Here is a 23,487-nt window from a genome sequence, read left to right as displayed (position 1 = left end):
CACATTTTCAAAACTCTTAGTAAATGACAACAGATCACAAAAAGCGCACTTCTTTCAAACATTTCAGCATATTTTCAATTGCGTTAGTACGATACACATAATCCCTAAATTACATTTGTACTACACAACAATAAGTGTTAGGTAGCATCTAAATGCCTTTCATAAAGTTATTACTATCAAACTTTAGATTTGCATCTCTTATCATTCAGGTTGCTACATTTGATTTCCTCATTTAATTGAACCGATCTTATTGTTTAAGAAATGAATCATTTATTATGTCCATAGATTTCCAACTTTTGACTGCTGTTTGATAATGCCTAAGTTACAAATTGTTACAAAAGTTTTCAGTCAAGAAATACTTATCAATCGCTACAGTGAATACTTTTTTTGCTTGCATATATAAATTACTTAAATATATGTATTCACACTTTTCACGCATGCTAACACACAATTCATGAAACAATTCGTCATGTTCTCACATCTACAGTATAAGTAATCTCAAAACTATACACCAACGTGCTCAAACCTCAAACTTCCTGCTCACAAATTATTCTAGTCAAAAACATATTATCTTGGTTTCCAATGTTGCACAAATCTAACAAATATACAGACTTCTCCACACTCCAAAAAATAACTCATTGAATGAACTGAATTTAATTAAGGGCAGGATTTCCAGAAAACAAATTAGTTTAGCACAAAAAAAAAAAAAAAAAAAAAAAAAACTATTTACACTGAATGCAAATGAGTTGGTTCAACATGATTTTATTAAATAAAAGTTTAAATACATTTGTATTTTTATTAAACTTAAATTCAAAGGTCTGATAACATCATCTATTGTACATTTCAAAGTTTCTTTGTTTTATTTGAAGTTATCCTAAATTAACTAAAAGCCATTTTAAGCATATTTCATAAGTTACATATACAGTTTATTGAGACTGATATCAGAACTCATTTTAGGACAGTAATTGCTCACTGAGCAAAGCAACAAGCTGCATTTTTGCTAATTAAGCTAGCAACACCTAAAGCATGGGTACTTCTGCAAGGTGGTAATCTTAAAACTCAAAGCATTACATGAAACTCTTCTAAATCTTCTAACTAAAAACAAGATTAAACTCTAACAAGTCTTTCTGTTACTTTAAACATCTAAGATTACTTTATTGTCAACATTTCTCTCTCTTAATTCAATCCCACACAAAGCATTCTGGAAACTACAAACTCCCCTAGCCAGGTAGTTGGACCAACACAATTCCTTCATGTTGTCCCAACCATAAGTTAACTTAATGGTTCACAAATTTAAGTGGACTGGACATAAAACAAATAAACTGGCTAAAGAAATTACAACAATTGTGTTGTTTCAGCTCATTTTAAACAGGTCATTTGAATAAGCAGCAGTAATCATTTTTTGAGTGCAGTTCCTTGACAACACCACCTTACAGTTCTACAAAAAACAGTAGCCATAAATATACTGGAATACTACATACGGTAATACTGTAATTAATAACACATCAATTCTGACAGTTAGGATTTTAAGGATGTACAGCATCTAACAAAGTATTCAGAAGAACAATGACTGTTCCCTCATCTGAATTGTACAGTAACTGTATATCTAAAGTTTTAAAACAAACCCCTATAGATTACTTCACAGTGTCTTTGGCAAATATCAGGTACTGTACAGTATATCAATGTGTTCATCTCTAAATGCATCTCTAAAAGCAATAGACGTGACGGTGAATCCGTTCTTTGTGATTCAGCTGAACTCACTGACCAGCTCAAAACAAAGTGCTTAACTACTTTTACCCATAATTCAGCATGATTCAGAAATAAATGTTCTTCGTCCTCTTCCTCATTCTCTCTGAATCCTACCTCTTACTTTTTTGTTTTCCAGCTAAAATGATCCAGCCAGACATGGAGATGGGCTAATTGGATTCAAAAATTTAAACTTTTTTTTTTTTTTTACAAATGTTTTAACTGTTTAACTTGTAAAAAAAAAGCCTATTTCGACACAAAAAAGTGGAGTGTTCCTTTAAAAGGCCGGTGAAGGTGCTTTGAAATGTGCATTTTTTATCAATCTTTGACAATCTCAACTGAAAAATAAAGAGAGGGTGGGACAGAGTAGCTCCTCCCCTTTTAAAAAACAGCCAATAGTGTTTAGTTTTTATCATATATCTGCCAGTGAGAGTGCTCAAGTGCATCAAATGAAAAGCAAATGAGAAGTGTCTTATAGGGGGCGGGACATAGATACTAGAGAGCATTTGATTGGTTAAGATTTGATGAGAAACTGAAGTAAGAAGTGACGTAGAAAAAATCATTAATACATTTAGGCGGAAGCGACAAACAGCAATCTTTGGGCATTTATATCAGTTTTATATCTTCTAAATGCAAATTTTGTCACAGTTTCGGAGCCCACTAGCTTATAGATATCTTTAAAAACTAACATCTAAAAAAAGTTATTTTAGTTTCATTGGCCTTTAAGTAGTTTTGACCCTTAGCATATGATTGCAAACTATTGCACAGCTTTTGAAACCAACTATTTTAATCCAAGAGACATCCAGGCACACGTGCGAGCTAAGCATATAGACTATGAGCACTATACAAACACAGTAGTATACATATAAAAACTGAAGTATACTTTGGGCTTAACGCAAGCAACACATCCAGATGGCTCATGCTTACATAAAAAGTGAATTGCAAAAACATTCTACGCAAACAAAAGCTTAGGGATGCATTTATATATTGAAACTCAACTTTGCTAAATGGGATCAATACATCCGTTGATTGCTACAGACATCGTATCGCTATATCTACACAGAAATATACTGGCGTATCCCAAGTGATGATCGGAAACTGAGTAGGTCTCATGCCAGAGCAGGGAAATAACACTTGGCCAAAATGCTGAATCAGGTAGCGTTCCCATGATACTCAACAGCTCTTTAATGAGGTAATGTATAGCCTGGTCATATATCTCCCTTGGCTTTTGTATTCTCTGCTGCCCATGCTAGGGCTCTATGCTGTCTCAGCATTGAGCAGACAGTTAGAGGAATGGCAGACGTCCACCGCTGGACCAGATCGATGGGTCTCCTTCATCATAAATACTGGCGAATCCCAGAGCAAATCCAGATGAAGCTTGGTTAAATATTCTCCTGCTCTATTACAGGTACTTTGGGGCAGGTTTGGTTTGCTGGGTCAGTGTTTTGTGACTTTTACTATGGACAGCTGTAAATGTAAAAACTATTTGTGATAAACAATATTTTATTGAATGCAATGTGCCCAACATCTTTGAGTAAGCTTTTGAATTCTTCACTGAACTGATTTGTTAATGAACACTCGTAAACTGTAACATTGCATCATTAGATTATTCAACTTTGGAACTTTATTCTCTGACAGAGTAATATTTTTGTGTTGGATATCCAAGTAATGGATAACTGAACATAAAGGAATAATTAACCCTCCTTAAGTCCCTAGCAGGTGTACGGACTAGTTTTATGATGGATTTATGTGCTTTTGAAAGCTTCAAATTAACTGTCACTACCCAATTACATTATACATTATGGAAGAGCCAGGAAAAAACTACCCCAAATGTGTTCCTTTGAAGGAATGAAGACATATACACGTTTTCATTTTTGGGTGAACTATTGGTTTAACTTTTTTTTTGCCAGAAACAGAATATTTGTGATGTGGCAGAGGGTATATTATACACACTTTTTGAATTCGGCTATCTCTGGATCCAAAAACAAGAAAAAAGGCAGAAGCCATAGAAAAATTTAAGATATAAATAAAAAAAATCACTTGTAAGCATCAGATGTGATCATCAGACATTCAACAGCTATACAATTGATCCAAAAAGGCTTTACTGATCACGATGCCAGAATTATAATGACAAAATTAACTGGTGGTATGTATTTAAAAAAAAATCAGGCTAAAATGGAGAATGTTTCAGGCTTCTGAAACAGCTTGCCAAAGCTAATTTTTCAGAAATGTTTGCTGTACCTGGTAAACACCTATAAACTATGGTCAGCGGAGATTACATAATAGGTTGGTGTGGCTCTGCCTTATTTGACATGGAAATGTTTTTCCAGTCTACGTCTCCTGTTCAATGTCTCAGAGATTTGATAGAGTATAAACACTCATGTGACAGAATTCATTGGAATAGTGTAAAAAGACATTTTATTAAATGAATAGTCCCGGTTATTGATTATGATTCGTTGAACTGCATTCAAAGTTGTTGTAAAATACTGTGCAAACATACACCTGTGACAGTACCAATGAGGTTTTATTTACCTTATGCTTTGTTTACTTATTTGCTTTGTTTTATTTTGCAAATCCTAATACCACTTCAAGGGGAGTTGGAATTTATTGTTCTTACCCCAAAGCGAATAACACAAAATAACTTTTTCACTTACAATCATAGACTGGTAATTATCAGCACTTTTAATAGTTTATTTTACAGACTTAATGTTTAATATATTAACCATACTTGTTTTCTTGAAACTGTCACTTTTAGATGAAATTACTTTAAATGACTTTAATTTAATAGTTTATGCACTGGCATAATACATATTATTACTGACATGTTAAATTAAATTAACATGACTTTCAAAATGGGATGTTGATAACAGATTAATAGTACTTCTTGTTTGAGTATTATATTATAATAGTACATAGTATTTTTTTCCAGTGTTGTCTGTTAAAAAAAGACTAATAAAGTTTTTATTTAAAAAGCTACTTTCTCCAAACTCATTGGGATATTGTTTTAAAATGTTACTTTTCAAAGGGAATGTACTCATTTTAACTCTAGCAACATCTAGTGGCTGTTTACAAATAGCAACAGAGTGTCGCCTCTTGGTGATTCTATGCTCTTTGCTTTAGGGCAAGTCATTTCACTCGGCGGCCATCTTTGAAACACCTCTCAGGCAGTATGTTTAGGCATTCTGTTTGAATGAGGAAACATCAAATTCTCCAAAACTGCTTGTCAAGCTTACGATTCAATTTCATATTAGGAATCACCAATAAAATTAAACAACAACTCTAAACGTCCAAATAACACAAAACAAAATCTACAGAAACTCACTGATCCGAGTTCCTCCCCCAGAGTATCGTCAGTCTATAGCGATCGATGATTGGCTTTATATGCCATATTGGCTGTTACACTTTTCCCCATTCAAAAATATATGGGTGACATGTCTTGTGTATTCTATAGTCTTTGGTCAGCCTCAATTATCAGCACTATCACAACCAAAGTGTATTTGAACCTTTTTTCTTCAAACCTTTTGTGGAATGAAAAGATTCAATGGATGTTAAAGTTTCTTAATAGAACCACCGATGCCAATAAAGAACCTTTGTTTGAATGTGGATAAGTTGACCAATCAGAATAAAGCATTTCAGAGATTTAGTTTTTTAAACTATCATTTACAAGCAGTGCGCAGTCTCACAACCTGAATATTTTACTTGTGTGTTATCATCTTATTTAATGATATACAGCTCACCTTAAAAATGCTGTAACATTTACAGTATTACTGGCAATTTTTGTTTACTGTAAAATTTGCAAAAAAAGTGCACTGTAAATTAACAATTAAAGTTGGGTTTTAAAACTACAACGCACTGTAATTTTCAGCACAATTGTCATTGTTAATTTACAGCAATTTGTCAATTTTACAGTATTACTGGCAACAAAAAATTCCACTAATACTGTACATTTTAGAGCAGTTTTTTTTTTACTTTTTAGCTCTGAAATGAAATAAGAGACTACTTGTAAATTTTACATAAAAACTATTGCTTTAGCTTTTTGTTTTTTAGGGACAGAATATTATGGGGACAGAATATTTAAGGACATATATTTTAAAAAACTAGTCAATTTTACGGTTTTACTGGAAACCAAAATTGTCACTAATACTGTACATTTTACAGCAATTTATATTTAATATATACGTTTACAAAAACAGTCTGTTGCAGGGGTATATTTCTATATTTGGAAAAAATACATTGGTTCAAAATTGAAAATCTTTCTTTTACGCCAAAAATCATTAAAATATTAAGGAATAATCACGTTGCAATATATTTAGTATGTTTCCAACTGTAAATATATCAAAACATTAATTTAGATTATTAATAGTAGGAACTTAATTTTAGACAACTTTAAAGACAATTTTCAAAATACTTTTTCTTTCTGAACACTCCATATTTTCAATTTCCAGATCCACAAATATTGACCAAAATAAACCATGCATCAGTTAAACGCTGATTTATTCTGCTTTCAAATGATGCACAAGACTCAACTTCCAAAAATTGCACTGGTTACGACTGGTTTTATGGCCCTCAATCATATATTATTTGTGTGAGTGTATATATAAAATACAGTCTAAGACCATGGAATACTTAATATTTAACGTATTGACATTTTCCAACTAAATGCTTGAAATGCTAATAGTCTTATTTTAAAATTTAAGACATGTTATCAGAATTTTATTAACTTAAAACGCATAAATATTAATGTCAAATCTCGGGAACAACTTTATAGTGATCTCTTGATTTGTTTCCCCAGAGCTTTGCTGATCAAAGAGACACACGTCCACTCATCATCAGCACCAGAAAAGCAGCTTTAAGTAAAAAGCCATAAAAAAGTGGACTTGCCTGTGCTGGCCTGCAGCGACGTGAGCTCGATCAATGCCACTTCATAGAACATCTTCTCCGCCTGAATGAACTGCAGAGCTTTCCCATCTGATTTTATACGGGTGAAGGATTAGACATGCTTGTCACCAGGAATAGTCTCTTGTTATGATCGCACACACACCGGACAGTTACTCAAGCTCTGTGAAATCCTGATTTGCTCAGCTGCTGGACAATAAGTAACATAAGAAAAACAGGCAAACATTAAACCTCTTTTCTATAGCCCTTGGCCTGTGGGGTATTTTGATTGGTTGGCGTTTATGTCAACTTCTGTTTTTAGCTCTATAGAAAGACACAAAGCTTGCGGACGTTCTATAAATAGTCACTAAAGAGTTTGTTCAGTATTTTCAAAGGGATGCCATTACAATTGCTTCTGTGGGAAGATCATTTTCGCTCTTAACAAGTGTCATTACAAAAACTTGACTGGGAAGGAAGTTGTTCTTAAAATAGTCAATGACCTAGATAATGACAGGATTTGTTGTTTGTATGTGCTGTGACTTGCTGCTATTTTGGAATCATATGTAGAGTACAACTGGAACTCTTGGTACATTTGGAAAGCTGTGATACAGCTGTTGTTTGGCTTCAGATCATCAAATAAGTAAAATTCAAACAAGCATGATTTCTAAAACATTTTGAAAAGATTAGAAAAAGAGAATCATCAAACTATTTGTATCAGCAGAAATCCCTCTGAATAACTGACTACTAATATCAGTTGAATTTTTCCAATTAATAATCACAAGTAATGTGGTTAGAACCTACAGTACATTGAATGATGTAGATTGTGTCTCATTGTTGGCAATATGTTATGTTAAGTCTCGGTGACCCTTAAAATGATCTTTTCCCAGAATGAGCAGCATTTTCCCAGGTGTCCTGGGCGTATTTTTAGAACGCAGCTGGCTGAGGAACATCTGAATTTGCTGACTAACAGAATGTGGATGAAAATCTGAAAGTGATAAATATATTGGTGATGCAGGTGATGCTAACCTCATTGAATTAGCTGTGGCCAAATGCGTTCTCCATTGATTTTGTAATAATTTTTTGCCATTCGGTTAGCATCGCCTTCCTCTCCATATGACTAAAGGCCTGTGTCCTCATCGTGTCTCATAAGATATTGCTTAGAATACTGTATAATACTTATAATGGTATACTGTACAAGTCGATAGGCAGCCTGTTGAAAGGGGCGGTTCTTTTTTCTTTAAAAGTGGACTATTATAAGCACTATTTTTAGCTGGATTAGCTTGTCAGGTGGGGGGAGGGGGGGGAGGGGGGGGCGGCATTGTCCATATATATATATATATATATACACACACACTATATGTGGTTCTTGATAATCATACTCAAATCATCATTATTTTAAAATTATCACTATATATATATTAAATTCCATGTTTAACTTTTTAATATACAGTCTATGAAGTGATTTTATTTATTCAATTCATTCATTTATTTATTTAATTATTCAAATTTCCCAGGATGACTCAAGCTCTGATATCTCTAGTACGAACAATAGTGCTGTCAACTGTAGTTTAGAATTGTCATTTATGTAGCTTCAGATCTCAGATATGCAGCACAGCAGTTTTAAAGAGGAGCATCTAAAAATAAGTTCTGCCTGCTTGCTTTTGGAATACAAAGTGCTTCTGAATTCCTTCTTAAGATGCATTGACAAAGCAAATATATGCTTTAATAATCACCATACGAGCTTTGCTGCTTTAGGGGAAATATGAATGCAGCACTTTGTCAAATAAATATATTAGCTCTGTCCTTCTGCTGGCATTTATATTTCCACCCTTCTCAGCATGACTGTAAACGCATTTTCCACATTTGTCAATGAATATTGTAGTGTCAGTCACAGTAGGATACAAGCACTGTCGACTCACAATCGAAAAATTAGAAGGAGAAACATATACAGGGATTAAAGATATTTGATTACATGGTGATATATAATATAAACAACATTTTATTTTAATTATTTAAAAAAAATTACTTTAAAGGAATCACTTTATGGGCAGCAGAAATCAATTTGAGAATAATAATAATTCATTACATTTATATTCATTACATTATTTAAACACTCAAAGTGCTTTACAGAAAGTAATAAATTTGACATTCACTTCAGTCAGTGCTAAAGGCAAAAAAAGAAAACAAACAACAAATGCTATTTTTATTTAGGTTTTCTTAATGTTCACCAAAAATGTAGCTTAAGTGAGGTTTTTTAATTAACAAAAGGTTGAAAAAAAATTAAAGCCTAATTTATTTATATTGTTCTTATTACAAATAATATACAATTGTTTTTCCATTTTCTGTAAACATAAATATATATTTTTTACAGTAAATATTTATCAAATTAATGCTTCCTTTTTCAATGTATCTATTGATTAGTTTATTAGTCACTGGTAACATATTCGGCTCAGTATCACATAATTCGGGTCTGTGACACAAAAAACAAACAAAAACAAACATATGATGCAGTGCTTCCCACACATAGGGCCCTATCATACACCCAGCGCAATGCGGCGCAAGGCGCGACGCAATAGTTGTTTGCTAGTTTTAGCTTGGCGCAAGAGACGTTTTGACGCTTTGCGCCACACTGTTTAAATGGCAAATGCATTTGCGCCCATATGTGTGCCCATAGTGTTCTAGTTTAAAAAAGGAGGCGTGTTAAGGCGCATTGCTATTTTGAGAAACTATAACAGACTGTTCAATAGACCAGAACAAAGCCAGTCTAAAGTCCAGCGCAGAGCGCTGTTGTGCACCTCGCTTACCCCCCGAGATGATGTTAATATATATTTTATACATATCTAAAATGCTTTGGCAATACTGTAAAAATGTCATGCCAATAAAGCAACCTGAACTTGAGAGAGATAGAATAAAATAACAATAAAAATAAAACAATTAAACAGTTAAAAAAAATCTAATGGTGGCATGTAGTTGACCATTTATTTGATTATCTGAGTAAATGGTGTCTTTCATTCCGGCTACCACTGCAAGTTTATTTCAAACCTGTGGGAAGCACTGTGATGATACAAAATAAAAAGCATTCATTCATTTATTCATACATTCAAACACTTTTGGGAATACATTTTGTTGATTAACATAAATATTAAAATCAATCATAACAATAATAATCACTTTTTTATTTAAATGCAAAATGCTTACGAAGGTAAAATTAATACAATTTAATAACATTTTTTAAATGTTTGGAATAATGATATATATATATATATATATATATATATATATATATATATATATATATATATATATATATATATATATATATATATATATATATATATATATATATATATATATATATATATATACACACACATATAAATAATGATTCTTTGGGATACTTATTTGGAGACTAATTTGGAATGCATTATGAAGATTAGGGTAGAAAAAGCTAGTATTTATATTTATTTATTTAACACTTTAACTGCCCCACCTAGAATAAAATAAATAATTGGATTGCATTTCTCAACCCCCTAATGTCGCTAGTTAACACACTCAATGCATTTTTTTCAACACATCCAATAATTTTAAAAATATCAGTCTCTTTCAAATGGTTGATATGTCGATTTATGGTAAAAGTACCAGAATTAATACATACAGTGCTCAGCATATGAGTATACCTCCAACAAATCTCTCATTTAAATTAATATTTTCTATAGCAGGTTTAACAATATTATATTTGTGCATATACATTAGTTTAGTCAGTACTGAGGCCAAATCTGAAGCTAATCCAACAAAATAACTTACAAAAATGGTTCAAAATTTAGTAGTCCAAATTTATATGTTAGGAAAAAATATTAAATAATTATTTAAAAAAATAGCAAAAATCAAGGGAAGCAAAAAATATATACAATTTTGTTGAAATGCTGTAGTTTGTAATTTTTCTGCATTATTTTTTTTATCTTATTATCTTTCCATTTCTAAAGTTGTTCTGTGACTTAAATATTATTTTAATAAATATATAGGTTTAATAAATCTGTTTTGTTCAAATGCACAAATATATATTACCCTTATTTTACTAATTAAAATAAACATTTTTTTAATACTAAATCATGTTTATTTTTTGAAGTATGAAATAAAATATTTCAGATTCTCATTGAACACCTCTTCTTTTTTTTTTAACTATAAAAACAAAGTCATGTGTAGCAGTGCAACAGGATTATGTTTGTTTGATTTTCTTTTAAAAACCAATAATGCTGTATAGTATAAACCATTATTTAAAACATGCATTCTTTAAATGACCTTAACTAGGGCTGGGCGATATTGCAAAAAAAAAAAATTATAATAATCTTGATATCATGTTTCATATAATTTGACATTGATAATTACTGAATATTTGTTTAACAATACATTTATGAATATTAGGATTTTTTTATTTAACCACTTTATTTTAATTTACCAACATTAATAAGGCAAATAGTTTTATAGTCAAAAAACAGAAACATCTGATCTCTTTATAATGAAATAAACATACGTGTTAAAGAGACTATTTAACTTGATAAATAAAATTTGACAAAGTGTGTGCAACTAAGGTAGATCAACATCTGTAAAGTGTCAATAATAATAATACAGTAAACCTGAAACTCTGTAAACAAAACAAATGATGACCATCAAACCTGAGCTTTCATGTAAAGGAACTAACCATCATTTTTCAACTACATACTAAACATTAAAAATTGTGAAGAAACCGAAAAAAGATACTCCGTCGACATCCTTACATCCTTTTTTATTTACAATCTCCTCACTGCTGCAAGCCACCGCACTCATTTTTACATGTTGTTATTCTGACCTGAAGTGGCAAACGCGAGCATGTGGTTTCCTTGACCATTTACAATGGGTCTCTCGTAACTAAGCGACCATCAAGCGTTTTTTTCAAAGAAAACTATTTTATAGAGAAAAGTAAAAAGCACTTCAGTGTTTGGGTGGCTGTGTTTGTCTGAGGTAATTAGTCTGCCGTTATTACTGAAATGCTTATATTTCATACAAAGTGTGAAGCAGTTAGTTCTACTTACATGAATCATGGTGCGCTCACAGCATTCGGAAAAGTGTAGATGTTTTCAACTAGGGGTGCCTGGAAAATGCGCGCCATTTGCACAACATGTGTGTGTCGCTCCCATATGCATGCCGTGCAAGTCGCGTGCCTCCATTGGAAATGACAAACTTACACCTTAAGCTTATTAGCATTGCTTCCAAGGTGTGGGCGCTCAGCAGCCACATTTTAATACTTAATACTGAATCTTTTTTTTTTTTTGAATCGATATTGACAATGGTGTTCGGTCAATAAATATCAATACCAGTTTTATCGCCCAACCCTAACTTTAACAGTCATTATTTAAAATAGTCAAAATATGGTCAATCATTAGGTAGAGCATGAAGTTAGGCAGTTGTTTTTGCGCTGGTCTGTTAATGCGATACCAAGAATTTCAAATTTCAGGACAATAAAAAAAAGAGAAAACACATAGATTTGGTCCCCTGCCATGTACATGAATGCTCTTTTTTGTGATTGGCTCAAAATGAGATGCAAGACGGTCAAAATTGCAAGCTAACATCCATGTATGGTCTTTCACCAAAGCTCACTATTCTGCATTTCATTGAGAGTCAAAACACAAGCACCAGACCACAAAGGACTGAAGATTCCAGAATAAATCCACACCAACACATCTAATTCCAAACCCTCTTGTTGTGCATGTAATGAAATAGGTTATTCAATTAAATGATAAACTCTACATCAATTATTGCTCTTTTAAGTAATTACACCCAGATCACATTTCTCACCGCGTCCCACGCTTGGTGAAAAACCGTTTCACATGTAATTGGATTTTAATTGGAAAAGAGGTCATGAATGATCTCGGTTAATGACTTGGGTCACGTAAACGACCCGTCTGAGCTGAAACTAGCAGTCTAGAAGCGTTTTAAACTTTACGCATTAGTAATTGAGAGGCCGTAGGTTTAAGTGGGAATGAATGTCACGTAACACTAGCCTTGCTGCTAATGGAAGCCCGTAGATGAATACAGGTCATGCAGGTTAATTAGATGTAGGGTTTTTTTTTTTTGAGTTGACATATGATAAGCGACCATTATATAAGACATTACATAAGGCTATAAGTCTATATAATATGAAGTTTTTCCACATTATAAAAGGAATTGTTATCTCTTCTATTCATTGTGTTCATTACGCATTGTTGAGCAAGTTGATATTTTAGCAAAAAGGATACAGTTCTTCTCATCAATGTAGAGTTCAGCAATCTGTATGGAAGAAAGAACAAAGAATATTGTATGAAAAATTAAAACTTTAAACGGGATATATTATGCAAAAATATGTTATATAAGCACAGTTGTGGTAACAGTGTGTGAATATGGCAGCCGTCCACCATTAGAGATTTCACACTGTATCTGATGAAGATAATGTCAGCGACTAGGAGACATTATTAATGTTAATTAATAATTATGTTAATCATGTTAATGGTAAATCCTTATAGATTACCTTCTTCTGAGCCACTTCTTTTTCAGTTTTTTACATAGATAGTCCTGCTTTTAATCTGCTGCTTTGCTGACACATAAGCATTTATAGCTCTACTCTCTTTTGAAAATAGCACAGGAAATCTCATTTGAGTTTAAAGTAACAGTCACTAAAACTACATAATTTGGGATTAAAGTTGTATGTATTATCTTGTGGCGCAACAGGGTTGTGCTTATTCTCTTAATGAGTTATGAGTTATGTTTTGAGAATAAAGTGCATTAAACTAATCAGAGTCTCATCTCCCATTGCCTTTAAGAGTTAGTTGCATCGCCATGGTGCATTTGCTATTTACATGGCGGACTGTGCAAGCGAAAAAAACTGAATGCTTCACTAGCAAGAAAACAGTTAAACAGACCATCTGCAGCGCGAGGATAAAGAACAAGCCTCCTCCAGTTGGCCTCTTTACCATTTCTTTCTTTTCACCTTTACTCTTTACTCTTTAGGAAACGGTGTTGTACGCACTCCACTGAAGACATCCATTAGCCTATACATATTATATTTTTGATTGCTAAGCCCAGAGATTTGTTTCAAAACTATTTCTAAATTCGGGTCTTATTTCCAGCAAACGAATAAATGAACAATAATAACGAAGTGTGGTCAAAAACTGAGGTATATTCAAACATAAGTCCTATTTTTATGCCCCATATGGTCCAAAACCCAACAGGTAGACAAATCTAAACTTGTTTTTATTAAAAAATATAAATATGCATAGGATAAATAATATTAATGATAATAATAACAACATTATACAAAAGCAAGTTGTCATGAAAAAACTGAAAAAAGTCTCCCGACATGAAGCAATGGAGGCAGTGGTTTTCATATTTATGTAGAAAAATAATTTTTGTAACAATTTAATCCTTGATTTTTTTTCATTTGTAAAGATATTTGTGTGTTGCTGTACATCAAGCAATGTGTAATGTTTAAGGTGCACAACTAACGCGCTCTGCGCTGGACTTTAGACTTGGTGCAACTGGTCAACTGTGCCGTCTATTTCAGTTTCTCTAAATAGCAATGGTCCAACAACGCACCTTAACACACCTCTATTTTAGACCAGCACACCCATGAGTCCACAAAGCGACGCAAATGGATTTGCTATTTAAACAACATAGCACAAAACGGGAAAATTAGGGTCAGGCTTAGGGTCTGAAAATAGCAACACATCGCGCCAAACACATCTTGTGCCTTATTGCGGCGGGTGTGTGATAGGGCCCTAAAAGTGGCAGTTTCAAAAAGTTATAAAAAATAATTTGTGAGGTATTTTTGAGCGGTTTCTTGTAAAAAGATGAATGATAGGTCCACTTTAAATCTATTTAAATCAAACTAAATACAGGTGTAGAAAAATTTTTATATAAAAATTATATATAAAAAAAAATCTCAAACTATATATATATATATATATATATATATATAAATAAATAAAACACTCAAAAAATATTTAGGTCTAACAAATAAACTTTCCATTCATTTGGATTACATATTTTTAACATGATTGAACTAATACACTTTATGTGATTTATATTTGTTAGTTAAACATAAAGGAAAAAAATAAGAACAAGATTTATGTAAAAATATCAATACATCCCGTGTTTTACATTTTTATTATTAACTTAAAACACATTGGATTTAATCTGTGTGGAGTATGGAGCGGTTTCAACCCCCCTTTTTAAAAAAAAAATGACAAATGAAATAAAATCAAAAGGTTACAAACAGTTAATGATAAACTTTATTGTGATTCATTTTTTGAGAGTATGTTTTGTTACACTGAATGAAGTTCTGCTAAAAAGGGAGAGCATTTTTATATTACACTGTATTATATTTCATAGTCTGCACCATTAAAATAACTAATAATATTCATGAGTAAATGAAGCAGAAATACATGCTGAATGATAACAGGCATTTCATTCTACTGTTGTAGTTTGTCATTTTGCTTCTGATATACTTGGGCCCAAAATTCATTTATCAATGCTTTTTGTATGCCAACATAAATTATGCTACTGGGATGTTATTTTGGGTGTAAAATAAATTTAAACTCTCTTAAACTTTTCGGAAACAGTGGTATGTTATCAATCTAGCAATTCCAGTCCTCATCACTTTTCTCATCTCTCTGCTAAAGACTTAAGTAAACTTTGTTTTACGCATTTTGCTCTGTTTCACAAACAGCTGTGTCTTAAACTTTCTTTTTGGCTCTAAATTGTTGAGTCAACGAGAAACTATTCATCCAAGTTTGTTTAACCCCGGGGACATTTTTCCACTGTTTTGATTTTATTTTTTAAGCTCCTTGCAGGTTGTTGTTCTGATTCCCCTGAATCTTGGCACACAATATCTCCAAACAAACCAAAATAGCTGCCAGCACTGCCAGCAGCCAATAAAATCACTGAAGCTACTAAATTGTGAAGTAAATGACTGATGGTTAGGAAATGAAGCATATATGGATGTGGTAACTACAGTACATAAAGCTGACCTCACTGTATTTCAGAATGTGTCTCACAAACTGGCCGATTTGTTCAAAATACTATGAAAGGCATTTACAAAACCTGAACTGAACAATTTTATGATGTTGGTCTGCAATTTGTAAATGATCACTCAGTTATATCAGAATCACATTCTAATCTTGTCCCTCAGAGAGAGCTATAATAACACTTAATTTAGATCTCAGTTTGTCATCAGTGTAAAATGGCTGAATAGCTTCACTTGTGCTGCATCCTCTAGTTAAGAAGTTGTATATCTTGTATTCAAATGCCAATTGTGTCACTGAACTGTGGTCTTCAAATGTGGCCTTCATTTCTCAAGATTCATTGCATGCCAGATGTTTTTGTATTGCAATACACCTTTAAATGTATCGCTCCTCAGTTAATTCTGACATCTAACAAAATAAATGTTGGATTTTTATAACCCAACATTGGGTCAGATTTGAAAACCCAACACTGGGTAAAAAAAAAAAAGTCAAATTTAAATTGAATTGAAAAAATTAACCCAACCTTGGGTTTGTCCATATTTGAGTCAATGGTCAATAAAGCATTTTTTTTTACATTGTATAACTTTTGTTTTGTTACATTAGAATTAACGGGGTAGTGACACTTATATCTAAATGTAATTTGATAATAATAAATGCATTTTAAAATCCAATTGTGTTGGAAAGTGACAAAAATCCACGTCTGATACTGTCATAGTGGTAACGTCCACACAACGTCAAGGTGTAACATGATTAGACGTTGAAGTGTGGTTGATTTTAGGTTGGACACTGATGCCGGCCTGACGTTGGGTTTTGACATCAACCCGATTTTCATTTCCAAACAAATTTCAACGTGCCCATGACGTTGGGGTACAATGTCAATATGGCGTCATGTTGACGTCCTGTGCCTGCAGAGATAGACCAAGGTGAACCTATTTCACAGGTTATAAACCCTGTTCTATTGTCAGACAGTTTCGTTTTGTGGACTTTGAAGAATGCAGCCTCTGAATTTGCAATTGTGGGTGCAGATATGGTCTCCAATAATTTTATACACAGACACTAAAAATGCTGGGTTGAAGTAAGTGTTGTGTCAAATACAGGTTAAAAAATTTATTCAACTTAACTGAAAAATTAACAAAAAGTTTGTTTTTTTTCATATTTGTCTGCTCAGTATTTTGTTAAGAGTGTAACTAAATATCACCTCAAATGTGACCACAAATTTTATGACGGAAATAGCCAAAAACAAATTGTAAAAGACAAAATCAACCATTTTTATTTTCTGCCAAAATTAATTTAAACATTAAGAGGGTGTTCCATAAGACATAAAGTGATTTTCTTTCTGTAATTCTATCAAAGCTTAATTAAAGATTAGTAATATGCTTTGCTAAGAAACAAACTACAACTTTTTCCAAATTCTCTCCATTTTTTTAAAGCCCCAAATATCGACCAAATATTGTCATATCTTTACAAACCAAATGTATATGATGTATAAATCAGATTTTTTCAAAAACAGACCCTTATGACTAGTTATGTGGTCCAGGTCATACATTACTCTGAATGAAACAACAAATTTTGTCAGGTGTCATTAAAATAAACTGCTGCCCATGTCAAAATGAGTACACAATGTACTGTGAAATATCTATATCTGTTTATACAATTTCACTAAAGAGACATTGGGTTGAGTAAAGTATGAAACAATCCAGCTTTTGGGTTATTTTGTAATTACAGTTTTTAACCCAGTCATTGGGTTGGTCCATTTTTTACACAAATTTGGCTTAAAAGCGCAAAATAATGGAGCATTTTATTTCAATAGTCCATCATTGGTTCTATTGTGGTCTCTTCTCTCCACCTATAAGTCTGTATGTCTGTCTATTTGCATATAAGGTTAAAGCTTATATATAATAATCGTTTAAAGCACAGTATTGTTAGCTTGAAATATGACAAGAACATGTTCATCTTGACAGTTTTTTTGGATTGACTCAAAACGTTAGTATAACTTTCACAATTTCAAAATGCCTCAGGCTGAAATGTTATAGTTACGCTAGTGATGAATATTAGCAAAATCTAAATATGTCTTTTTCGTGAGGTCAGAAGCAAGTCCGTCTGGCCAGTGTCATACCACACATTCCAGTGCTCTTGTGTAAGAGCCACTGTTTATATTCTGGACATTACTTGAGACCCTTGTGAGCGAGTGTAACCCAGAGTGAGCAAAGCAGTCCTGACAGCTTTTATCTGACGGATTGTCATCCAAAAGAGTGCATGATTAGACAAGAGAATTGAACACATTAGACAGAGAAATATATATATATATATATATATATATATATATATATATATATATATATATATATATATATATATATATATATATATATATATATATATATATATATATATATATATATATATATATATATATTAGCTGCATATACTGTTTAAGAAGAAAAACTAAGAAATAAAATTACAAAATCTGTCACTCGACCGGTACCATTTCAAAAGGTACACTTTCAAATCATCCAGGTGGCCATTTTAGGTATTATTTAGGTGTTATTTAGGTGTTATTTATCTATAAATAAACTTTCCATTCATTTGGATTACATATTTTAACATGATTGAACTAATACATTTTATGTGATTGATATCTGTTAGTTAAACATAAAGGAAAAAAATAAGAACAAGATTTATGTAAAAATATTAATACATCCCATGTGTTTTACATTTTTATTATTAACTTAAAACACATTGGATTTAATCTGTGTGGAGTATGGAGCTGTTTCAACCCCCCTTTAAAAAAAATGACAAATGAAATAAAATCAAAAGGTTACAAACAGTTAATGATAAACTTTATTGTGATTCATTTTTTGAGAGTATGTTTTGTTACACTGAATGACGTTCTGCTAAAAAGGGAGAGCATTTTTATATTACACTGTATTATATTTCATAGTCTGCACCATTAAAATAACTAATAATATTCATGAGTAAATGAAGCAGAAATACATGCTGAATGATAACAAGCATTTAATTCTACTGTTGTAGTTTGCCATTTTGCTTCTGATGTACATGGGCCCAAAATTCATTTATCAATGCCTTTTGTATACCAACATAAATTATGCTATTGGGATGTTATTTTGGGTGTAAAATAAACTTAAACTTAAACTCTCTTAAACTTTTCGGAAACAGTGGTATGTTATTAATCTAACAATTCCAGTCCTCGTCACTTTTCTCATCTCTCTGCTAAAGACTTGAGTAAACTTTATTTTACGCATTTTGCTCTGTTTTAATGTGTATTAATGTGTACCTTTAAGAACCTGTTAGGTTCAAAAATGTATCACCCAAGAAATGGATTTGTACCTTTATTTCAGAATGATGGAACCCAAATGGCCACAGCTTACAACACAATGATTAACTTGACTGAGAGCATTTCAAGCACGTCTCCTGCTGCGCACAAATAAATGTGAACACACACTCTTTCCTTGCATATGCAAGTGTGTGTTTGCTGTGTCCGTGTAGAGCATGAATGTTTCAGAATGCATTTGCTAGTGTAAAATATGCATTGCCTGTAGCCTAGTTTTAGGTTAGTATGCCACTGATTCATTAAAAATATAACAAGCATGGCCGACATACAGTACAGTAAGCTTGGCTTGCAAACCAAAGCTTTAAGAATAAATTATCTGCACATGCATGCTATATGACAACATATTTGCATGTAAATTGGCTCCTCTTAAACTTAAAGCCTGTGTTCTATCTAGGGCTGGGCAATATGGCAAAAATCCTGATATCATAATTTACAGAATTATTAGGCCCCCCCTTTGATTTTGTTTTTCTTTTTTAAATATTATCCAAATGATGTTTAACAAAGCAAGAAAATGTTTACAGTATGTCTGATAAAAAAAAAAATCTTCTGGAGAAAGTATTGTTTTATTTCAGCTAGAATAAAAGCAGTTTAATTTAAAAAAAAAAAAACATTTTAAGTTTTTTTAAGCTATAGATTTTTTTCGATAGTCTACAGAACAAACCATCGTTAAACAATAACTTGTCTAATTACCCTAACCTGCCTAGTTAACCTAGTTAACCTAGTTAAGCCTTTAAATGCCACTTTAAGCTGTATAGAAGTGTCTTAAAAAATCCAGTAAAATATTATTTACTGTCTTCATAACAAAGATAAAAGGAATCAGTTATTAGAAATGAGACATGTTTAGAAATGTGAGAAAAATTGGAGAAAAATATAAACAAGGGGCTAATAATTCACGAGGTCTAATAATTCTGACTTCAACTGTAAGTCATCTTATATACTGATAATGAAGTATATCACAATATACTGTAGTACCGTTTCTGTTAATTCAATCAATTAATAGTTCATATTGACCACATGTAAAGGACTATTTATTTTTTTACATTTTAAAATATATGCTCAGAAATGTACTCATTCATATGTGATCATATTTTTACTTTTAGAACTTCTGGACAAATCTTTGATTAGAACTGTTGAAAAAATAAACTAGACATTATTAAAATATAAAACACCAATGATTACACAGTGCTTCTGCAGGTTTCATCAAGTGAAATTTAAGACCTTTTTAAGACCATTATAAATGAAATTTCAGACTTATACATACAGGGTTCAACACTATGATTTTTATTTTCTAATGGCCCAATGTAAAAGGTATTTACAGATATCCTGATCAGGTTATTTTTCCCTCGGGTCCGAGTCATTTGATTTTGAGTATCTACTGATCAAAACCCCATCCGATACTTCTATAATACATAAAAAAAGAATAAAAAGAGTGAAGAAACAAATCCAGGTTGTTCCTTATTTTTTATTTAATTCACTTTATGTTAACATTAACTTTTAACATTATTTTAACATATTTAACAACTCTATTAACAAACGGAGCACTTATGTGAGATAGCTTGAACAATCAAGTTATAAATAACATAAATTCTTCACTTTTGGAGTTTAGTGCAACCGTAAATATATAAAAAAACTTATATAAAAATAAATAGGTCCTCAATTTAAAATACCCGGCTGGCAATCCCAAATTTACATATCTCACAGTTTGCTATGACACTTGTCGTTGCCAACTTTATAATACCTCCAGACCGCAGACATACTCATAGACATATTTCTGCTTCAAGCTGCTTCCGTGTTCTACTTTATATTTATACATATATTCAGCTCCTGATCGGGAGGTAACGTCCAATTCCATTCGAGTCTGAAACCGTGTGATCGGGCCCAATTTCTGATCACATGAACAGATCTGGACATCCCAACTTGTCTCATCAAAAAAGTAATTTTTTAGCCACGTATTTTAAATAACATGCTAAAACAAAGCAAATATTTTTTTCAACATAATGCTTCTTTTTAAAAAATAATGGCATGTTTTAAAGACTATAATAAGCTAAAAGTATGCAAAATAGTGTGTCCAGTCCTTATTAGGTACACTATAAAAAATATGTAAAATTTAAGGAAAATTGTAGCTATGGTTGCCAGAACTTTTTTTTGTAAAAAATCCAGAATTTCTGTAAAATTATATTCATTAAAAATATATTCATTAACTGATGCAATGTTAATTTAAAAACCTTTCTCATGGTCTTGTCATAACTGATGATCTTCAGAAACAGTTATAACAGCCAGAGAAACATTAAAGCAAAAGTTTAAAAGATCAAAAGCCCAAATAAAGCAGCCTCTGATCACCACAATGGTGAGGTCGAACGAAACATTTTCAATAAAAAATATAAACCTCTGTTAATTATCAAATATTTTTAGCAGATATGAATTCAAACAGTAATCAGTGAAGCTGGTAATGCTCCTATTTAATGGAGTTGTTTAATCCTCTGTTTTAATTCAGTTGGTTTGGTGTAATGCTGTTGCAGTTGTACTTATTCTTGTCTAGTGGACTTAACTAATTAACTAAGTTAGGGTCTAGTGAATGAGTATGAATGGTGAGATTTTAGACACTGCCTACTTTCTCGAAAAACAAAGGTTAGATCTATTACTGCTATTTTCTGTATTTTGTACAGAATTTAACTGTTAATCATTGAACATATTTTCACTGTAGATTGTACAGACTTTTTCTGTTAAAATCACAGACATTTTTACAGTGTAGCTATAAATACATGGAACATTTAACAATGTTTATTGTTTGTTAGATAATTAAACTATTGGTAAATAGAGTTGATAAATAAAACTTGGATTGTTTGTGTGCGGATTTAAGTCTGATTGGGTAACTTTACATGGACATAGGAAAACTTATTTCTGTTTAAAATGATTTCAGATCTACAACACAATATTTCAGTAAATTTAAAACTTTTAAAGAGATTTTAAGTGTTTTTTAATCCCTGTTACAGGTCCAACATAAAAATAAAAAAAACACGTAAATAAAATGCTAAATATGAAGACTACATTCAAGATGCAAATTTCTCACGATGCTGTTACTCAAGTTTGTGTCTGCATCCCCATAATGGGGTGTAATATTGTGCTTATGTATATTATAAAATAAGCATTACAGTAAACCGTGTGTTTTGTGACAAAACGAAATAAACTATAAAGCACACTATGAAACAATAGACTTTTTATTTTGTCCATACGATATTACCACACTGCACAGCCCTAGTTCTATCCCACAATGCATCGTTAGAGCGCTCCCTATCCTGCAGGGCTCACCTGATGCAGGCAGTTGGGAAGCGAGTGGAAGCTCTGCACATGTGTGAGTCCAAGCAGGCAGCTCAGAAAGCAGTGCAGTGCGGCTTGGGAGTCTCCGTCCTGCTGGAGCTGCCTGCCCAGTTCAAACAAACCCTCACGGCTCCCGTTCAGCATCCCGTGCTCGGGATGGCCCGCCAGAGAGACCCGCCGCGTGCGTTCCCGTGCCAGTCAGAAGCTTCACTTACGTCTCCCATCTGAGCCGCGGCGCGCGCATGGAGAAACGGAGACGCTCGGAAAACGCAGTTGGGCGCTGAGTGATGGGTCGCTGTGCGCTGAAAACCGGAACACATCAAGGCTTCTTCTGCTCTTCTTCGTCAAGGGCAGGAGGCTTGGGTGCGTGGGCTGGAGGAAGAGAGGGATTTGTGGGTGGAGGAGAGGAGAGGAGACGCACTGAGATCAGCGCCGCCCACGCGCATCGCAGGACGGGTGAGATTTGAGAGGATTTCGCGTTTGAGTGACGCGGCTCGCAGCCAATTGTTGTACAGCAGCAGGGATGATGGATTTTAAATGGAAATTGGATTATACACTTGAGCTGATTTAAAATTCAAGCTTATTGGTGATTTATTTTATTCTTTTAATTTTTAAAGGAGATAGAGAGAGATTTTTTTATGGGAATTGTGTAAAAAAGGGCTTGCTCAGGTTGAAAAGAGGTTACAGGGTGTATAACGCATATCATTGGATTACTGAATGGCAAGCCCTTTTAACATGTAATTCTTAAAAAACGAATTTGCAGCTATAATACTACAAGTACTTCTCTGATAGTTGCTAGTGCCTATTATTTTAGGTACTAGTATGTTTTAAACAACTAAGGCTCACTGAAAATATGTGCCTCAGCCTAATTTAAAAAAAAATAAAATAAAATCCGTTGCTCCGTGTACTTTTGTTGTACGTTTCAGATGAAATATCATCCATGTTCAGTCATTGTCTTTATTTTCAATGTACATGAGTGCCGTTGTCAAAGTTTAACATTGTGCAAAATCAACCTGCTGCAACTGACACTATTGCTGTGTTGTTAATCTAACATGAAAAAAAAATAAGGCTGATGGCTTTTTATTTGCATGTTGTTGTTTTTAATGTAACTATTAAATACTATTTTCATCTTCTGTAGGTTATGGATAAAAATGGTAATTCAAA

The 23,487-nt window shown here is 32.6% G+C and overlaps 1 protein-coding gene across 2 annotated transcripts in view; it reads right to left on the bottom strand.

Moving 5' to 3' along the window:
• Positions 1-22,706, bottom strand: part of c17h14orf180 (chromosome 17 C14orf180 homolog) — a 52,078-nt gene extending 29,372 nt beyond the window's left edge. For both annotated transcript variants that reach the window (XM_056477658.1, XM_056477659.1), the window contains exons 1-3: positions 22,315-22,706; positions 12,894-12,924; positions 6,628-6,714 (exon numbers count right to left, since the gene is read on the bottom strand). In XM_056477658.1, coding sequence (XP_056333633.1) covers positions 6,628-6,714; positions 12,894-12,924; positions 22,315-22,467 — 271 coding nt within the window. In that variant the 5' untranslated portion in view covers positions 22,468-22,706. The remainder of the gene's footprint in view (positions 1-6,627; positions 6,715-12,893; positions 12,925-22,314) is intronic.
• Between the last annotated feature and the right edge of the window lie 781 nt (positions 22,707-23,487).

Source organism: Danio aesculapii, chromosome 17 (genome assembly GCF_903798145.1).
Source record: "Danio aesculapii chromosome 17, fDanAes4.1, whole genome shotgun sequence".
NCBI lineage: Eukaryota > Metazoa > Chordata > Actinopteri > Cypriniformes > Danionidae > Danio > Danio aesculapii.
The sequence above is the reverse complement of the archived record's forward strand: the minus strand, read 5'-3'. Positions and strand labels throughout refer to the sequence as shown.